The 18,845-nt window shown below is 34.2% G+C and overlaps 1 protein-coding gene across 3 annotated transcripts in view; it reads right to left on the bottom strand.

Moving 5' to 3' along the window:
* LOC148946744 (uncharacterized) overlaps positions 1 to 18,845 on the bottom strand; it is a 131,964-nt gene that overhangs the window by 39,361 nt on the left and 73,758 nt on the right. For all 3 annotated transcript variants that reach the window (XM_089096358.1, XM_089096359.1, XM_089096360.1), the window contains exons 6-7: positions 11,329 to 11,540; positions 2,600 to 2,729 (exon numbers count right to left, since the gene is read on the bottom strand). In XM_089096358.1, coding sequence (XP_088952484.1) covers positions 2,600 to 2,729; positions 11,329 to 11,540 — 342 coding nt within the window. The remainder of the gene's footprint in view (positions 1 to 2,599; positions 2,730 to 11,328; positions 11,541 to 18,845) is intronic.

Raw genomic sequence — 18,845 nt, 5'->3', positions numbered from 1 at the left:
GAATCAGGGTCAATAATGATAGATGACACCCAACTCAAAATAAAGAAAGTTTGGATAATGTTTTGATTTTCGGTAGCTGACACGTCTTTTATCCGAACATAAACATTTGTTCAGATATATATGTTCGGGGATAGACAAATTAGCTACAAAATAGGTGGAAGCACAAAGCGGCTACTATGTAGGCATTTCGTATATAAAGAAACACAAGAAAGGTAAGTTTCACAAGCACAAGCTGAAAATATTTGGTGTTGATACAAAGCCAAATTGTTCAGGAGGCGATAAAAGTTGATTTGTTGGGATGTATTTTAGTTTAAAATTGAAGTTTATTTTAATTGTTTAGACAAGGGAACAGTGAGGATAGATTTTTTTCGTTGGAACCAGAAGTTAAGGACTGAAAAACTTCGACGGATGCGCTTCAAAAGTCATTCTCGGCCCATAAAACAGAGTTTATAACTGTTAAGTATGGAAGTAATTATTCCAAGCAGTTTTTTCCTTTACGTTTCAAGGTGAGAATAGGACTATTCCCAAGATTCGTGGACCAATGCCAATCAACAAATAGGGGAACAAATTTCGGTATTCCATAATAGAGAAAAAATACATGGTAAGCTGTATCGCACCCTCTTAGACTACATTTTCATGAATCACAAATTCACTAAAAAGTGAAATTCAATTCTAGGTGAACTCTGAACTTTTGAATAAATCTTCCTGATATATGTTAAGAAACAATTTTCCGGAAAAAATTTCAAGTACTTACAATAAGGGCATGGGATGTTCAGGCAGTTCACTCAAGAAATGCAATGTTTTTTTTTTCTCATCAATATTTCGTCATAGTTTTCGGATAGTATGCACGTTAAACAAAATTGCATCGGAATCATTAATTCAAAAATTCACTAAAAAGCACAGGCTTTGTACCATTTAAATGAGAAAAAAAGCCGCACCTACCAGAAAAACTGATCTTATTCGCCATGGTCGGAAAGTAAATTTCCAAGTTCTACCATGTCAGTGAATATTTTGCCAGATATTTATACTGTAGAGTTCTTAAATTTCTGCCACAAATATAAATTGGAGCATCAAGTTTCGGCCGTCAAGGGTAAAGAAATAAAAAAAACTTATCCAAATAGATCTTAGGGGGGTATTAACCTTATTTCACCCTGTGTACTGAAATGGCAGACATATAACTTCAGAATTTCATCATTTTCATTATTTCCCAATATAAATTGTTTGAAACAAAGAACTTGAACTTTTTATACAATTTAGTATTTTATTTTAAGTTAAATAAATATTATTAAGTTTTAGAAACATAAATTTTAAAAAGTATGGGGGGGGGGGATCGAGACCCCCTATACCCTTTCGACCTTCTTCATATCCTTGTCCTTAATCTTTTTTTTTTTTTTTTTTTGGGCAAAAACAATATCTCAAGCAAGACGAGTCCCTCGTAAATTACCACAGGTTTTTCTTGAATGTTCCGTTCCTTTACTTGGCAGAATTTCCTCAGTGGTTTCCGCTCCAGTCCTAATGTCAAGGTTGATTCTGCCAAAACATGCTTTATATATTTTTGGTTCTGTAAACAAGGAAAGATCCTTTTTTTAATGATTCGGGCGTATAGAATTCCACATTCTAAGTGAAACTAAGAAGTTTCTGGGTTTTAAATCAAGGTCGGTACTTTTATGAATTAATTTTTTTTTAATCATGAAAAAAAAAAGTGTTTTCTTTCCAATAAAAAAAATATTGGTGCTATTACTCAACCAAAAATAACGGAAAAATATAAATTTCAAAAGAATATAATGTAGCGTATTATAATTATAAGCCAGTCTAACCAAGTCCACTTTAAAGCTGTTTTGAGATTTTGGTAACGAAACAACACTTGACTAATTTCTAGCTTCATGAAGTCACAAGGATATTTTCAGGTAGAAGGCCTAATACCAAGAAAAAAAATATTTCATCTAAAGCTATAAAATTTTTTTAGATGCCAATTCAAATGAAGCTATTTTGAAAGATGCGCTTCGTAAATTTTTCTATCTTCGAACGTAGGCATTTACGCAGAGTGGGGGCCTTTGGGACTATCCACCCCCCCCCCTCCATAAAGCAAAAGTAATCTAAAATCGTTACGATTATTTATGTAATTTCTTAAATTCTCCACATACTTCATCTACTTTTTTATTTTGGACCATTTGTCTTTCCAACCCAAAATTTCGAACCTTTCTGCGACACATTAGAGCGCAAGTACCTGAGAAATAAATAAGAAACGCGCCAGCACTCTGAACATTTTGTTTTTCACCAGATGACTTGGTGCACTCAAATGGAAACCAGCTGTAAGTCTTAATTTTGAATTTTCCTCCAGCGTTTCTTAAAAGACTTAACCATCTTGGCATCTGAATGGTTTACATGGTAGCCAGAGGGTTGTCTTAGTATGCTGGCTTAACCAGAGGAACATCTATCAAAAATAACAAAAAGACACGGATTTGCTGTAAACTTCGTTTAAGGAAAATAAAAGGATAAAAAATAAGGATTGTCAGAGCCAGGGATGTCGCATAGAACACTAAAAGGAATAAAAAGAACATAAAAGTACAGAAGCAAGATCAATGTCAAAATTAATTACCTCACTGATTTTTCTATCTTCTCGTTGATTTCGCTGTAACGCATAGGTTCTATCGACCAAGTCAGATTTTTGTCTTCTTATGGTTAAGTCACCGTTGTAGTACGAACCACTTACGTCTCGAGATGCTGACCTAAAACAGAAAAATCGTACATTGCAATTTTTCAGCAACAGAAAAGGTAAGGCGAAAGAAAAGAATGGGAAAAAAAATGATTATTTTTTTTGTTCATGCAACAGCAGGGAAATTATAGGTTTTGTCACACCTACAGCATTAGTAAGTCAAAGTTTAAATGAGTGCCAAGAAATTCACATTTTAGTAAACATTCATCTACTAGTTTTATTGTTCTTCTGTACAAGTAAACACTGAAATTTTGGCTGTTTCTCTGGAAAATTAATTATTATTGAATTCTTAGGAATCAAATAAGAAAAATCAAAATAATTTTTATACTTTTTTTCTTAAGTTAAAGCTTCTTAGTCAAAGTGGCATAATACCTTTCTTGAGCGAGTACCTAATTCAAGTTTTTTTCTTCCTAAACATTTTCTGATTTTTTAAAATTATCTTAATGCCTTTTTACTTTAAATTAAATAAAAAAAACAAGTTTTTTTTTAACTGAAAGTAAGGAACGACGTTAAAACTTGAAAACGAACAGAAATTATTCCGTATATGAAAGGGGCTGTCCCCTCCTCAACGCCTCGCTCTTCACGCTAAAGTTTTATTTTGTTAAAAAAAAAAATATTTGTGAGAAAGTCAAACTTTAGCGTAAAGAGCGAGGCGTTAAGGAGGGGACAGCCCCTTTCATATACGGAATAATTTCTGTTCGTTTTAAGCTTTAACGTCGTTCCTTACTTTCAGTTAAAAAAACTTGTTTTTTTATTTAATTTTTAAACGTTTTTAATTAATACAGGTTTTGATTTTGGCTCACCGTACATGAATAATTAAAACAAAATTCGCATATTAATTTTACTTTTATTTGGTTAAATGGCTTTCTCGAAAGTTGTTTAATTTTATTTACGAAGGTTTTTATTAGTTATAAATATACGTAACTTACGAACTAGTATACGTAACGAACTTCTATATTCATATATTTTTAATACGTATATTAGGGGGTTCGCCTCCTAGTCAATACCTAGCTTTATACGCTAAAGCTCGAATTTTGTTCCAATTTTCTTAATATGACCGCTTAACCACAAAGGTCATTCTTTACAATAAATAGCTCTTATGAAAGTACTAAAAAATCTTTGGCTTACAGAGCGAGGTATTGACAAGGGGACGAACCCAATCATATACGAAATAATTCCTGTTAGTTTTAAGTTTTTATGTTGCTATATGTTAACATTAGGTAAAGTTCATAACTTTCAGCCCTCCCCCCGAGGACTTCGGGGGATTAAGTCATCCTAAAAGACATAGTTACCATATTTTGACCATGCTGAACAAAATTACGGTTCTATAACTTTTAGGGGGTCTTTCCCCCTTTTTTCGAAAATCAGCCAACTTTTCTCAGGTGCGTAACTTTGAATGGATAGGACTAAACGTGATGAAACTTATAAATTTGACATCAGTATTAAAATCTGATTATTTTTATGTATCTATTGGTATCAAAATCCTGTTTTCTAGAGTTTCGGTTACCATTGAGCCAGGTCGCTCCTTACTTACAGTTCGTTACCACGAACTGTTTGATATTATCACTTTACTAGTACTAATAAGCTACTAATTTATATTCTTATACCTAAATTTACTAAAATAACAAATATTGAGAATAGAATCTCGCTACTACTAATCAAATTCCACATCGCTATAACCATTACGAGAGGACCAACACATAAGGATAAAACTAAGTTTTAAGTTCAGAATTTTGTTTTATTCTTTTCTTTTAACTTAGTACCCTAAATAGATTTAATTTTTAATTTACTACAAATAAATTGTTACAATCAAAGGTGGCAAACCGACTGACTATGACAACTGATAGAAAGGAAAAATTGATGATAAATGAAATGCCTTGATAAATGAAATTTTAATAATAAATAATATAAGAAAAGGAAAGATCAAAAATACGGTTTTCTAAGGCCAAACAAGAATACTGAATAAACAAACAAAGCTAATATTTCGAGAAGACAACCGCCTCTCTTCTTCAGCGCTAAACGAAATAATTTATTCAAGAAAAAACCCGAAAAAAAAACAAAAAAAAAAGAAAAAAAAGCGGAAAGTCAATGTGAACCATTACTCCCTGAAAATATCTGTCGCTCAGCGATTTTTCTTAGGTTGGATTTGTTCTGGAATAGTCCCCCCTCTTTATCCCAGTTATTTATAGGGGATAAATCCCAGTTTATTATGGCAGGCCAATGAGGTTTAAGAAATTATCTTTATAATAACTGATAAATGAAATTAAATGAAATGATAAATGAATTTTTGTTTTATGACAGAAATTTTGTTTATGTTGCCGCAGAGTTTGCTCTGGGGCAACCATTTCTTCTAGGGACCGAAATCTATCTCTTGTTTTAATAGTATGGCTCTTGTTTTTCTTATTTATTTAGAAAGTGTCTAACCAGCTCAACAAAAAGCGTAAAAAATGGTTATTGTATGATCTATGCCCTACCTAATATTCTTCTATTATGTTTAACTGACACTCAGTCCCAATGAAACATACCCAAGTATGATAAAATATACTACTTCAGAAACAAATATGGGCTAAATTTTTGCAAATTAGGGGGTGGTGGTAAATTATAGCGGTCTGCATGCCTAATGTGTTGGGTAAAATTATTCTGCATATTATGTAGTAAGAATTGTTGTCTAACTTCACACCACTGTATATAAATAATAGATAAAATATGATCAGACTGTTTAGAGTCTGAAATATATCAGACTGTTTAGAGGATTCTTAAGCCCACAAATTAGAGTTTAACAAAATTTCTGTCAAGGTTATTGGACCCGACATAAATCCACTTTTAGAAGGGAATTATTTTTTTTAGAGATAACTTTGACCTTGGACCACCAATAATTGGGGGAGAAGTTTCCAAACAAAGGAGCAAAAACCGAAATAGTGAGTAAATTTTAGAATAGCTATTAGCGTTATCCTTGAACAGCTACTATAATAGTATAGCAACGAGATGGAAGAGCTACTATTATAAATTTTAGAATAGTTACTAGCGTTATTCTAGAACAGCTACTGTAGTAGTATAGCTACTAGAAGGGAGTACTACTATAGTAAATTTTAGAATAGCTTATTCTAGAACAGCTACTAGAATAGTATAGCTACTGGATAGAAGAGCTACTATAATAAATTTTAGAATAGCTACTAGAGCTATTCTAGAAAACCTTAAGTAATAGTATAGCTACTAGATTGAAGAGCTACTATAGTACATTTTAGAATAGCTACTAACGTTATTCTAGAATTACTACTATAATAGTATAACTACTAGATAGAAGAGCTACTATGATAAATTTTAAAATAGCTACTAGCGTTATTCTAGACCAGCTACTATAATAGTATAGCTACTAGATAGAAGAGCTACTATACTAAATTTTAGAATAGGTAACCTACTAGCGTTATTCTAGAATACCTGTTATAACAGTATAGCTACTAGTGTTATTATAGAACAGCTACTATAACAGTATAGATACTATATAGAATAGCTACTATAATAAATTTTAGAAAATAGCTACTATAATAGTATAGCTAATACATAGAATAGCTGCTATAAATAATTTTAGAATAGCTACTAGCGTTATTTACGTTCTAAGAAGCATTAAGCAGACAGCACGCAACGTTAAATGCAACGTAGATCACTAAAATAGATATATGCCTTGACAAGCAAGACAAACCTATGGCTTACTCTGTTTTTTTTTTTTAATAAATAAGTAAATAAAAGTTCAAATAGGGATAAAATCCTTTTAATAGACAGTGATGATAGAAATTCACAAAAATACCAGATATTTCGGTCACATATACAGTGACCGTCATCAGTAGTAGAACATCAGTTTATTTAATTTTATAATGACATCAGTCATCATCAGTCATCAGTCATTATATCATTATATTCATTTCCTTTGCTTTCATTTTCCTTTTCATCCTTACATTTTTTGCCCCTAAAAACCAACTAAGGAACAGAGTATAGGGCACCTGCTACATTATCCACTTTGAATGTTTTCTAAAAATAGTTAAATAACTGAATCACTGTATTTTAAAGTACTTGGTCAGAGTTGCCAAAACTTGTTTCAAGTCTCTTTAAAACTATACGACATCTGGGACCCAAATAATATATGCAAAAAAAAAATTAAACACAAAATTTGGAGAGAGGGTGGCAGTTTTTCAGAACAGAGCAGGTTTAAAAAACGCCTTGAAACAGGTTTGGATTTCTTCCAAGTGTTACAAAAAATACACGATTCTTCACTTGTATTGTGTTCTTAACGAGGATAGGAGGAGGGAATACTAAATCAAATCCTCTAGGGGTATCGACATAAAACCTCCATACCTCTGTCTCACCTTACCATCATAGATACAGAAGCTCAATTAGCCGTTAAACAGACTATAGGAGCTGATAAAAATCTCTTTCTTGAGACAGGGTTAGCTGAGGCTGAGGCAGCAGCTAGGTAAAAGAGGTATTTAGACAGTGCATCTTTTCTCTAAAAATATCACTGGATATTTTAGAAAACCAGCTTCTGCTATTGAGGGTAAAGACGAGCGACTATTTGCGAGAAAAAAGATTTTGACAATAGGTGGAAGAAGCCCTTTACAGAGTTGCTTAAATTTCTGCTACACACAAATCCTGTAGATTTTCCCAACGAATCACCACCCTTTCAGCTTGATATAAGGCCAGAACCCATTAGATTATTCCAAGTTTATAACACTATTACATAAGCTTAAAAAAGTAAACACGCAGGAATGAAAGGCTTGCAGTCTAAACTCTTTAAGTACGGAGCCTATGTTTTGACCGAACCACTTTTCTAGGTTCTCACTCGGATTTGGAAAACCGAGAACATTCCTGCGGAATGGAAGAAAGGGGTTATATATAAGCTACTTGAGAAAATCAGATGAGCCGAGTGCAATAATTGGTGGAATATCACTTTACAGTTCGTAGGAAGTTAAGCACATGGCTCTGCCAAGTGCTATTGAGCCGCATTTAGTCGAAAATTCATGCAATACCAAGAGATCAACAATGTTGTTTTAGACCGGGTAGATCTTGCTGCTGATTTGATGTTCAGTTTAAGAGTAGAAACTAAAGAAACGAACAAATAGGCAACGGTAATTATCACTGATTTCATTAAATTCCGTGTTCAATTCGGTCCACAGAGTTACTTTGAAGATTTTTGGGGTATTATATCTTCCCCAAAAAGCTTGTTGGTCTTATCGTTAAATTATATGAAGACCACTAATCTGGTGGGCTGACTGATGATTGGGACCTTACCAATTTGTTGAGGGTGCACTCTTGTGTCCGTCGATGACGTATTTTGTCCACAGCCATATTTCCTATTCTCACTGACTATATTCTCCGAATATGCAACTTCAAAGGTAGAATCCAACTGAACCAGAACCGTACTTTCGTTTATTTTCTTTTGACAGGGCTTTCACTGATGACTTAACTCTCCTATAACATTTAACAGTGTTGCAAAATCTTCCTGAAATATCAAACATGGCCAAACGAGCCAAACAAGTACGAAGAAGGCGAAAATCATACTTAACAACGTTAAGACCCTAGCCTCCCCGCCTCTTAAAGTTGGCAGTGATATTCCGGAGGAGGTTGACGACTTTAAATACCTGATTACAACACGTATTGCTTCGGCTGGAAACGCCTATGACAAGTTAAAGAATGTATGGAGTAACTCAGGTACTCCGTGAAATTTAAACTCCCGTTGTTTGACAGTAGCCTTGTTTCTGTGTCGATGCAAATCATGGGCATTGGCTAAGCAGCTTGAAAAACGAATCCAGACATTCGAGAACAACTGTCTAAGACGCATTCTTAATATTCACTGGTCAAACAGGATCACCAACGTCTTTATCCAGGAAAAGGCGAAACCACAGCTTATGACTCTAAAAATTAAGTAGCCGATGATGATGCTGGGGGAACATGGTTAGAATGGGCGAAGGCCTTCTATCCCATTATGTTGAGTGTTGGGTCTCTCCTAGAATCAGAATACACACACAGAAAAATTGATGCTTGGGCGCTGGACGTTAAGGGCATTGCGCTATCCTGGCTGTCTTTAGAAGATGTTTTATCCAAAGCACAGAAGGGTCATTGTTGATAGACACCGTTGTCGCCTTATACGCCAGTCGCCGTGGGAAGGCTCAAGTTTAAGCAAGTCTCCCCTTATCACTTCATATACTTAGCAAAATACAATTACTATGACAATATAAGCTTAAGTCAAGCTTAACCGTTTATTTTTCCATATACATGTACATATATTTGGCTAGGTCTATGAAAAGGCAAACTTGAGAAACTAGGCCTAGACAAGGATAAAATAATATACCGATATAGATATAGATTATTTTGTAGCATTCCATATGAAGCTAAGAGAGGAAAGGAAATAATAAATGAAAAATAAAATAAAAAAAGGGTGAGAAAACGAGGATTTTGTCAGCCAGTTGCAAAGTATGAACATGAGGAAGAAGAAAATATTTGACAGGAACCTCCACCAAGTCGTTCTCACTGCTAAACAAAAAAAGAAAAACAAAAAAAAAGGAAAAAACAACAAAAATCTAATCTTTTGGAGTTTACTCGACAAGATGCGAAGGGGTTCGCATCTTGTCGAGTAAACCCAAAAGATTAGATTTTTGTTGTGTTTTCCCTTTTTTTTGTTCTTCTTTTTTGTTTAGCACTGAGGACCACTTGGCGGATGTCCTTGTCGAAATATTTGCTTGTTCTTCGTCTTCATGTTTTGCCACTGGCTGACAAAATCCTCGTTTTCTCACCCTTTTTTTATTTTATTTTTCATTTATTATTTCCTTTCCTCTCTTAGCTTCATATGTGATGTATAGCCAGTGTGGTCTTAGAATGTATTTGTAGCATTCGGGACAATATTGTGGAAACCGTTGCCAAGCCATAATTCTTTTGTTTTCGAATCACAAAAAAAGAAGAAAATGCTGATACTGGTTCACCTTGTTTGTATTCTTATGGGGTTTGTCAATACAAATAATGGGATGACAAACTGTTTTCACCTAACGCCTAACGGAGTTTTCATTTCTGATCTGCTTTCAATTCTTCTAACACTTTTAATTTTTTGTATGCTCCATCTATTTATATTTGTCAAGCAGGGACTCCATTCCCAGGAGACTTGAGATGGAAACAGGTTACAAAACATGAGCTAAAATCACTCCATATTTTTCATCATTTTTCTGATACTTCCTGTCCAATTCTCTAATAACATAAGAGGGTAAGGCACGTAGATAAGTGGCGTGGGATAAACTAGGGATTGAGGAGGGACCAGACCTCCTCAAATGGGGAGAAATTTCCGTTTGCTTTAAGGTTTAATGTCACTATTTGTTTTCAATTTGAAAGAACTTGTTTGTTTTTTATTATTAAATTCTATGAAAACCGTCCCCATTAGGATGACTGCTCAAACACAAGGGTCGTTGAATTGGAATACGAAGTATTTTTAAAGCCCTATAAAACTTTTAACGTAAAGAGCGGGAGTTGAGGAGAGAGCAAGCCTCCTCAAATGTGGAGTAATTTCTGTTTATTTTAAGGTTTAATGTCACGCTTTACATTCAATTGAAAAAAAAATGTTTAATTTTATAAGAAGTCCTGACATCACTTTGGTAAGAAACACGCTTCACCACTTTGGTGAGAAAATTATCGCAAAAAGACAAAGGCTGTGGTAAGCTGGGGTTGTTAAAACTGAAAAACGCTTAAAATAAGGGCCCTATGAATGATACACTCGATTAATTTACTGATTGAATAGTTTTTGGTAAATCTGCGTTTTTCAATAAACTTCTAATCACACATTAACCGAACTTCTGAGATAAAAAAGAATAATCATACTGGAATCGTATCTGTCTGTTTCTTCCAACTAATATACCAATCACGCCAGAAGAAAACAATTAGTCCTAAGATGTTGATTTGGGTTGCACTTCAACTCTGGTGTCCTGAAATTTGAATTGACACACTTCACGTATACTTTAATTTCCAGAGGCATTATAGAATTCAGATTATTAGGATGCATAAGCTGAGGGACCTGTTTAGCGTTAGTGTCAATATAAAACAATTTACCACAAAAGCTTGTGATTTTGAAGTGCAATTTCCAGCTTGTTTCTTCCATTTTTAGTCTGCTTTTATCACTTTTATTTTTTGTGTGATAAAAATTAAATTACTGAAATCGAATTTTAATTACTTGAAAAATAATAAAGTTTACTAATTATTGAAAAGTAATAGCATTAGCTTGACAACGGCAAGTTCAATCCTTGATTTGAGAAATTAAAGTACACTACTCATTTGCACAATCCGAATTCCCTTTAAAAAGTTTTAACCTTCTGACCTATTTAACCTTTCTAAGCCTTTCTAAACCTTTCTAAGTGTAGACAATATTTTAAATATTGCTAGTTAATTAAAGATTTTCTGGTGATCTTGCACATTTCTCCGACCTCCAACCAGTAGATAAAAGTTATCAGAAGTTTTTTGAAGTTGTCTCTTGGATCTTATTGATTTCTTATAATATGTCAGCTATTTCTTGTGACAAGGATTTGGGTCTGTTTCAGCTCCCATTTCAGTAGCTGAAAAAGCATTTATTAAGAAAAAATCACCTGTGAGGAATAAGGGGAGATCCAGGAGGTGAAACTGGATATTTCAAGGGGCTGGCACATTTTGATGACTCCACATCACTTTGCATAGACAGCTGCAGGGAAACGGAGCCATAAAGATCAGGAGAGCCTTCACGAGACGTACCAAGCTCAGAAAACTGAGTCGTATCACTTAGGTAACCGTCATCTGGTCTTGAAGTTCTAGTTTTTCCAACCTAAAAGCATAAAAAAATATTATGATAATTTTGACAATTACGCACAGAGGCCAAAAGTTACAATTCTTTGTTAAATTTCAAACAGGTAGCTAGAAAAGCGGAGCATCTATTTGTACATTTATTAAAGGACTTATCAACTATTTCATCCATAATAAAACCCCCACTGCTTCCTCATTTTCACTATAACAAACTGAAGGCTACGTCTTTAGATGAATGCTGCAGACAAACTAAAATGATACTTTAAGACTTAAAGACAAGCATAACTAGTATTTACGTAGATTTACACTTCAACCGGGAGCAATATGTAACGCAAGAAACGTAAGGCATATTTGGTGTCTTCTGATTTATTTGAGTTGATGTTTTTCTTTTCTTTGTTTACTTTGTATATTCATGTTTCATTTGGTTCATATTTTTGGAGTTATTCATGTGCAAGAAAAGTTTATTTTGAATACCTCTCAGCTTAAGCACTGCAAAGGCCTGGTGAACATGAAAGATTCATTCTTAAATGGCGCTGCTCTAGGAGGAATTGCACAAAAGGGAGTTAAAATAACATAGCATTTGATTACAGATCACAAGACCTCACAACTTGCTCTAACCGATGTAAAAAGGGGTTCCAGGATTCTGCACTTCCAGACTTTTACTTTGATATTGCTACTTTGACACTAGTTTTGATACTTCGATGAATTGTTTATGTTGAAAAAAATACTTATTTTGAGGTGGAGATGTTTAAAAACTGTAAACTTTGGCAATCCAAAACGGAACAGAAATTAATTTCAAAAAAACTTTCAAAAAGTTTTTCAAAGAAAAGTGTCTCCATATTATACTTAGGATCAGCAGAAATATAAACCTATAATAGTTCAAGCTCAAAACGACCAAAAATTACTATTAAAGAATAAATGAAACACAAAACGAACAGAAATCAAATAAACAACCATTGCAAAACAAACATGAAACAGGGGCTAATATGAATAAAGAATAAATCTTAAAACGAGGAAAACTGAAATTGATCATACAAATCAAGCTTAAAACGAACGTAAACCACAACAAACAAAGAGTGTAGCAACTCCTCCTTCTTTAACAGTAAAAGTCTAAACCCTACTGCATCATTGTTCCTTTACTGAAAACTATATGCGTCTCGAACTAATTAAATTAAACTGAATATTTAATATATAATGATGTTAATTGTTGAAAACTCATCAGTTCAATATTTTATTTCACAGTAAAAGCGCCAATGTAGGCTTCAGACTTTTACAGTTATGGAAGGGGGCAGTAGCCAAACTCTTTGTTTATATTGACTTTTGTTTGTTTTAAGGTTGATTTACAAATCCAATTTAAGCTTTACTCATCTTCAGGTTTATTTATTCATTTATATTAGTACCTGTTGTGTGTTTTTTTGCTATAATTGTTTATTTAATTTCTGTTCGTTTTGGGTTTCAATTAATCTTTCATAGTAATGTCTGGTCGTTTTGAGTTTGAATTAATATAGGTTTATATTTCTGCTTATCTTAAGTTTAATATGGCCTATAATTTTCTTTAAAAAACTTCTTTTTTTGAAGTTGTTTTTTTTTATTAATTTCTATTCGTTTTATTGTCAAAGCATCAAGTTTTCAATATTCTCCATTTCAAAATAATTTTTTTTTTCAACAGAAATTCAAAAGTTTAGTCGAAGAAATTCCAAAGCACGGAAGGGGGAGGTGATTTCCTGGAATGATATGAAAAACGTTCAGAAAAAGAACAACAAGTTTTAAAACTGAAAATAAGGATCAACATAAAAGCTTAAACCGAACCGAAATTATTTCGTATATGAGGGGGCTGCAACTTTCTCAACCAACGCTCTGTAAGCTAAGGCCTTAAAGCTCTTTGAAAAAACTTCTTATTCAAATTCAATGACCCTTGTGTTTGAGCAGTCTTTCTTACGGAATTGTGACAAATAGTCAAACTTTAGTGTCAAGAGCGAGGGTTGAGGAAGAGATAGCCCCCCCTCCCTATATACGGAATAATTCCTGTTCGTTTTAGGATTTAATGTTGCTTCTTACTTTCAGTTGAAAAAACTTTTTTTTTATTTAATTTACTATAAAGATCATAGCCAATGCCCAAGTAAAAGGACATATTCTCTTGCGATTTGTGGTTTCAAATTCTTTCTCATACCTTTCATTCGGCCCTCAAAAATAGATTCCAGGATTTACAAAGAGTGACTGACCAGTGTAAGTTCCGTAAGCAAAAAGAGGAAAGTAAAACAAACAACGTGAGTCAAAAAAAGCTCTGGGATCATGAAAGATTGATGTATATTTACCTTGTAGAAAAATAATGTGCACGATTGAATGGAATTTTCTAAACAGCGTAAGTAGTGCTTCCTTGCACGAGAATACTTTTTTCGGGTTGAATTACGTTGCGTAGACAAACCCGTTTCTTTCGCTAGTTTCTTTCAACTTAGCGTGAGAAAAGACAAGAGAAGTGACAGAACAGATGGGAAATATATAATTTGGGCTTGATATTTACACATTAGGGGGGGGGGTAAAGACTTTGGAAAGGGTGAGTTCAGAAAACGATTCTTACTTCATAATATCAGAATAATCGTCGCTAACACATTTTGCATGCAGACCCGCTGTACTTTAACCCACCCCATAACGTGCAGATATATAGCCCAAATTCTTTCTAGACTACCTAATTGAAGAATTCCGGCACTTAGTATCCCATATCCCCATTTTTTTTTTTCTATTATTGGATACTAAGCGATGAAATATTCCAAGTTAGATGTCAGTTTCGGCCTCTTCCAACTCAAAATAACAGGAAACTACCTTTCGATCCATAAAATATTGCAGGAATATAAATTCGAGTCTTGCTTCTTTTTTTCCTGAAAAAGGGATATTTCTGACACCTCTACTCTACCCTTAAGGCAGGTGCCAGGTTCTATTTTCAAACATTGAAAAGCTTATTCCTTCAGATACAAATACAGATATTTTATTTATGAAATATACATAATGCTACAAAATATACCTGCGCACATGCCTGGTGTCATAATGGAGCTCATTAAAAATTACAACAAATTATTAAACACCGTTAGTAAATTAAATGAAAAAAACAACAAGCCTCTTGGACAACTGCCCAAATACAAATTAGGTAAATAAAACCAAAGTCAATCATCAGAGATAAACTTTCCCATGATTTTGCAAAACTGCTGGTAATCAGCGCACTCTCTAATATCCAGGGGAATAGAATTCCACACCTTTGGACCAATATGCCTCAAATTAAATCCTGCTCTAGTTGTTCGCCTAAACTCCAGCGAGAAATTACACCTCAGTTATGTCAGATATGAATGACTCTGCGAGTTAAGAAAAATTCCAAAATTCCATGGACATCTGATGCTAACTGGCCAAAAATATAAACTAAGAAAAACTATACAATATTAAAGTGCCTTAGATTTTCCAATTATTTATAAATTTATTAAATTAATTCAGAAACCTAGCAATAATATTTCTTAGAGTAAAGTCGTTGCTACTAACAGCAATAATTTATGAAGCAGCATTGCCAAAGCAGTTCTTTAAACCACTAACCGCTCAATCATAATTTTGTTTTTATAAATGAATTCCAGCTAATCCTATACACTCTCTATGCATGCAAATCAAGAAGCAGCCCAATTATATATGATACAATAATTGTAGCGGACAACATTTTTAGCAGTATAAAAGGAGCTGTTCAATACTTTATTAATTTATCATTTGCTAAATCTTCAACTGCACTTTAAATATTGCAGAGTTATAGCTTTGGCTAATTTATTTAGTAAGGTAGGAGACCTAAGGGAAGCAGGATTATTTTCATCAACTGGAATAAGGATTGCCTAGATGATGAAATTGCGAATCGGTCGTCTTGATAGCTCCAACTGAAAACAGCCATTGCCAGCTAATACTAGTTTTCCAGCAGAAATTCTTGTGTGTCTGTCTTTGGAATTGGTTTCTGCAAAGGGCCTTTAAACCTTGCTAAAGCCACGAGGGCTCACTATAAAATTGACAGTTTTCTTTTTTCTGCTTATTAAAGGTCAGCTACTACTACCACTACTACTAATAACTCACCCCAGCAGCAATCCGCCTGAGGCCAATACAGCTACGCACGCTCCTCCTCCATCTCGGTCTATTCAAAGCCTCCCTTTTTACACCATCCCAGGTCAGCAATGGTAGTAAATTAAACTTTAATTAGCAACTTGTGAACAAATTCAATCAAACACCGTTTGGTTGATTCCCTCATGAACAGAAACCTTGTCGCTTAAGTCACCTTTTTGCGAACGGACACGAAACTAAAGATATGTCACGGAGTGACCACGCAATAGAAGAACGCTCACTTCGTTTTCGCATTAAAGCTAAATCTGGGCAAGATTTTCGGAATTATAGGGTCTCTTGACGTTAGACGTCAAGAGACCCTATATTATTATATTACCTAAAATAAAAGGTCTCTGCAAATGATGAGCCTCAAGTAATATATTAGCAGCAAGGTGCACCCTAATCCCTTTAGGAAATCAATCTGATACAGAGGCAACTTACACTTATCAGAAATCTCACCAAGCACAACAATTTCAAAGAGCTTGAAAACACAGAAGAAATTGCTACTAGTCTGTATGAAGAAAGCTTTTCTGCTTGTTCTCCCTTTTTTTAATACCGATAGGACCAAAACCACGATTCGGGACTGTTCTTTGTGTCAAGCTAATCTGGAACGATGGGCAATGTGATGGTGAAGAGCTTCACCTTCCGAACAAAGATGCAAAGCACAAATACTGTCACAATCTTTCGAATAATTTTTTTTAAATTTTTTAACAAGTGATGATGGAACCGAACAATCATCAAAATTATCAAAGAAGACTGGAATATAACCCTTTTTCATAACGTGACTCTAAACTGCGTCAGGTGCTTTGAACTCTGAACCAAAATAAGCGCTCCACTGACTAGCTGATATTTTAGAGGTGGATTAGTTTCTTCTAGCTTTATATTTCTACTGCGTTTTGGACAAAATGTTCTTTCATGGTGTACGGTTGACCTCTAGCATTTTATTTAGCTTCTGTTCATTAATTTCACATTTCTACATTGTTTAAATCTACGGTAAATTTGTTGCCAAATAACATTACTCAAGAAACAAAATCCAAGAAAAGATTTTGTGCTTGACTTGTGTTTTGGACCGTCACTGATTGGTCATTATATGCGACTGTGTGTTTCTAACTACAGTTTTCAATAATAAAAATTCCATTTTTATTTATTGTTTTCTTTCTGTAAAATAGGAACCTAATGCCAACGAGCACTTAATCCAAATGTGCAATGAGGAGCATTTATTATCCGCTAAAGTCAAGAGCAGAAGGTTCGAACATTCGGACACGTTTATCAATCCCTCAAATTCAAGCCCTCTTCCAAGTGAAAGAAGCAGCAAGAAGGTCAAACTAAATTTTTGAATGCCAAAATGAAGTAAGACCCCAAGCCTTAGGGGTGGAACCCGGAAACATGGTCGCAAATGGGACAAATCTTGGTTGGATATCATCTACCCCAAAGCTGAAGACAAAAGAAAGTGGTAAAATAAGGTGCAGCGTATTCTTGGTGCAGCCTTGAGCTGAACAACATGTACCTTGTCTCAATTACAAGTAAAAAGTTCTGTGATATACCCCATAAGTTGATCTACATGGTTAATGAGATCCTTCATTGGGGACGAAACACATCAGGATAAAGGTTAGATTAATCGCTAATATAATTCTCTTTATAACTGGATAGTATCTTAAGAATGATATTTTTCTTCTGTTCTATAACAGAGAATTTTTCAATTCTTATATTTCCCAAACGTCGCTTTAAATGTTCTACGACAGTGATGTTATTGTTTTATAAACTGGGCAAGGACGGCTGACGATGAGATTGAGTATAAGAGGTATCCCAAGTGATAGGTTCCAATAGCCCTGTAGCGTTACCACTACCTCTACTGATAAGGTCACTGATTTTATGATGCAATGTAGTCTCTTGAGAAATATTGCCTCTTTGACTATGTTAGCTACCCATATACCTGGTTATTATCTAGAATAATAACTGCAAAGATTAGTAGCATACCACAATATTATTAATGCATCTTAAAGATCAAAATAAAAACAATCTGTTCGTGACCAAAGATTTTTTCTTTAAATAAATCAGCTCCATCTTTGATTAATGATGCGTATACATGATTTGGTATTAAATACGACAAAAAAAAAAAAACTTAAACTGGCAAATTACCAAAACTAGCAGGTACAATTCTAGAATATCTTTTTCATACTTCTTATACAGTTTTGTGAGAATGATTACTGTGTATATTACTGTATTACCGTACCGACCACAGTAATAAAGTTTTACTAATACCGAGGTTTAGCCATAGCTACCAGTAATTTCAGTATTAACTAATGAAAACTAATTGTGAGTGCCTTCAAGTACTCTATTTTTAAATAGAAAATACCAGTACTTAATCAAACAGTTTATAGTAACAAACTTTACAAAAGAGGGGAAACACCCTTTATAAGTCAAAGAATCTTTATAAAAATCATACCATTAGATTCAGCATATCAGAGAACCCTACTGTAGAGGCCTCAAGTTACTATCTGCATTAATGTGGAATTTTATATTTTTTTGCTAGAAGAAAAATCACGGATGCGTGTTTATTTAAATATTTTAATTTTTTCCCAGGGGTGATTGTATCGAACAAATGGTCCTAGAAGATCGGGAGATGGTTCATTCGAACGGAAATTAAAAGTTCTAGCGTCCTTTTTAAGTGACCGAAAAGATTAGAAGAGGACCACTAGCCCCCTTCCCACGTCCCATTTTTCCTGAATATCGTCCGATCAAAATTTTGAGATAGTCATCTTGTTCAGCATTGTTAAAAGATCGAAAAGCTATGCTTTTGGAAATAACATGACCCCCCTGTCCCTGAGGATAGGTCTTTACGTTATAAATTTTTTCCATCGTTTACGTATAATATTTATTATTGGGAAGTATACAGACATTTTTTGGGGGAATTTTCGGCATGGGGTGAGTTTCCATGGTGACAATTTTGCGTGGGGAGAAAAAATTCCGGGGGTAACCTTTCACGTGGAAATCTTACACTGGGGGATTTGACAGAATTCCTGAACGAATTTTTTTTTATTTGTCTAACTTTCTCTTTGCCAACTCAATTTTGCACATGCGAGACGTTCCGGGGAAATTGTCTTGGAGAAATTCTCAGCGGGTTTGAATATCCGGGAAAAACTTTCCACGGAAGGAGGGCTATCCGAAGTGATTGGAAAAACGATTAGAAATTAAAGTCTTTTTCGAATGA

This window comes from Artemia sp. Qi Xiang Cuo, chromosome 11 (genome assembly GCF_049724085.1).
Source record: "Artemia sp. Qi Xiang Cuo chromosome 11, ASM4972408v1, whole genome shotgun sequence".
Classification (NCBI taxonomy): Eukaryota; Metazoa; Arthropoda; class Branchiopoda; order Anostraca; family Artemiidae; genus Artemia; species Artemia sp. Qi Xiang Cuo.
This window is presented reverse-complemented; position numbering and strand designations above follow the sequence as displayed.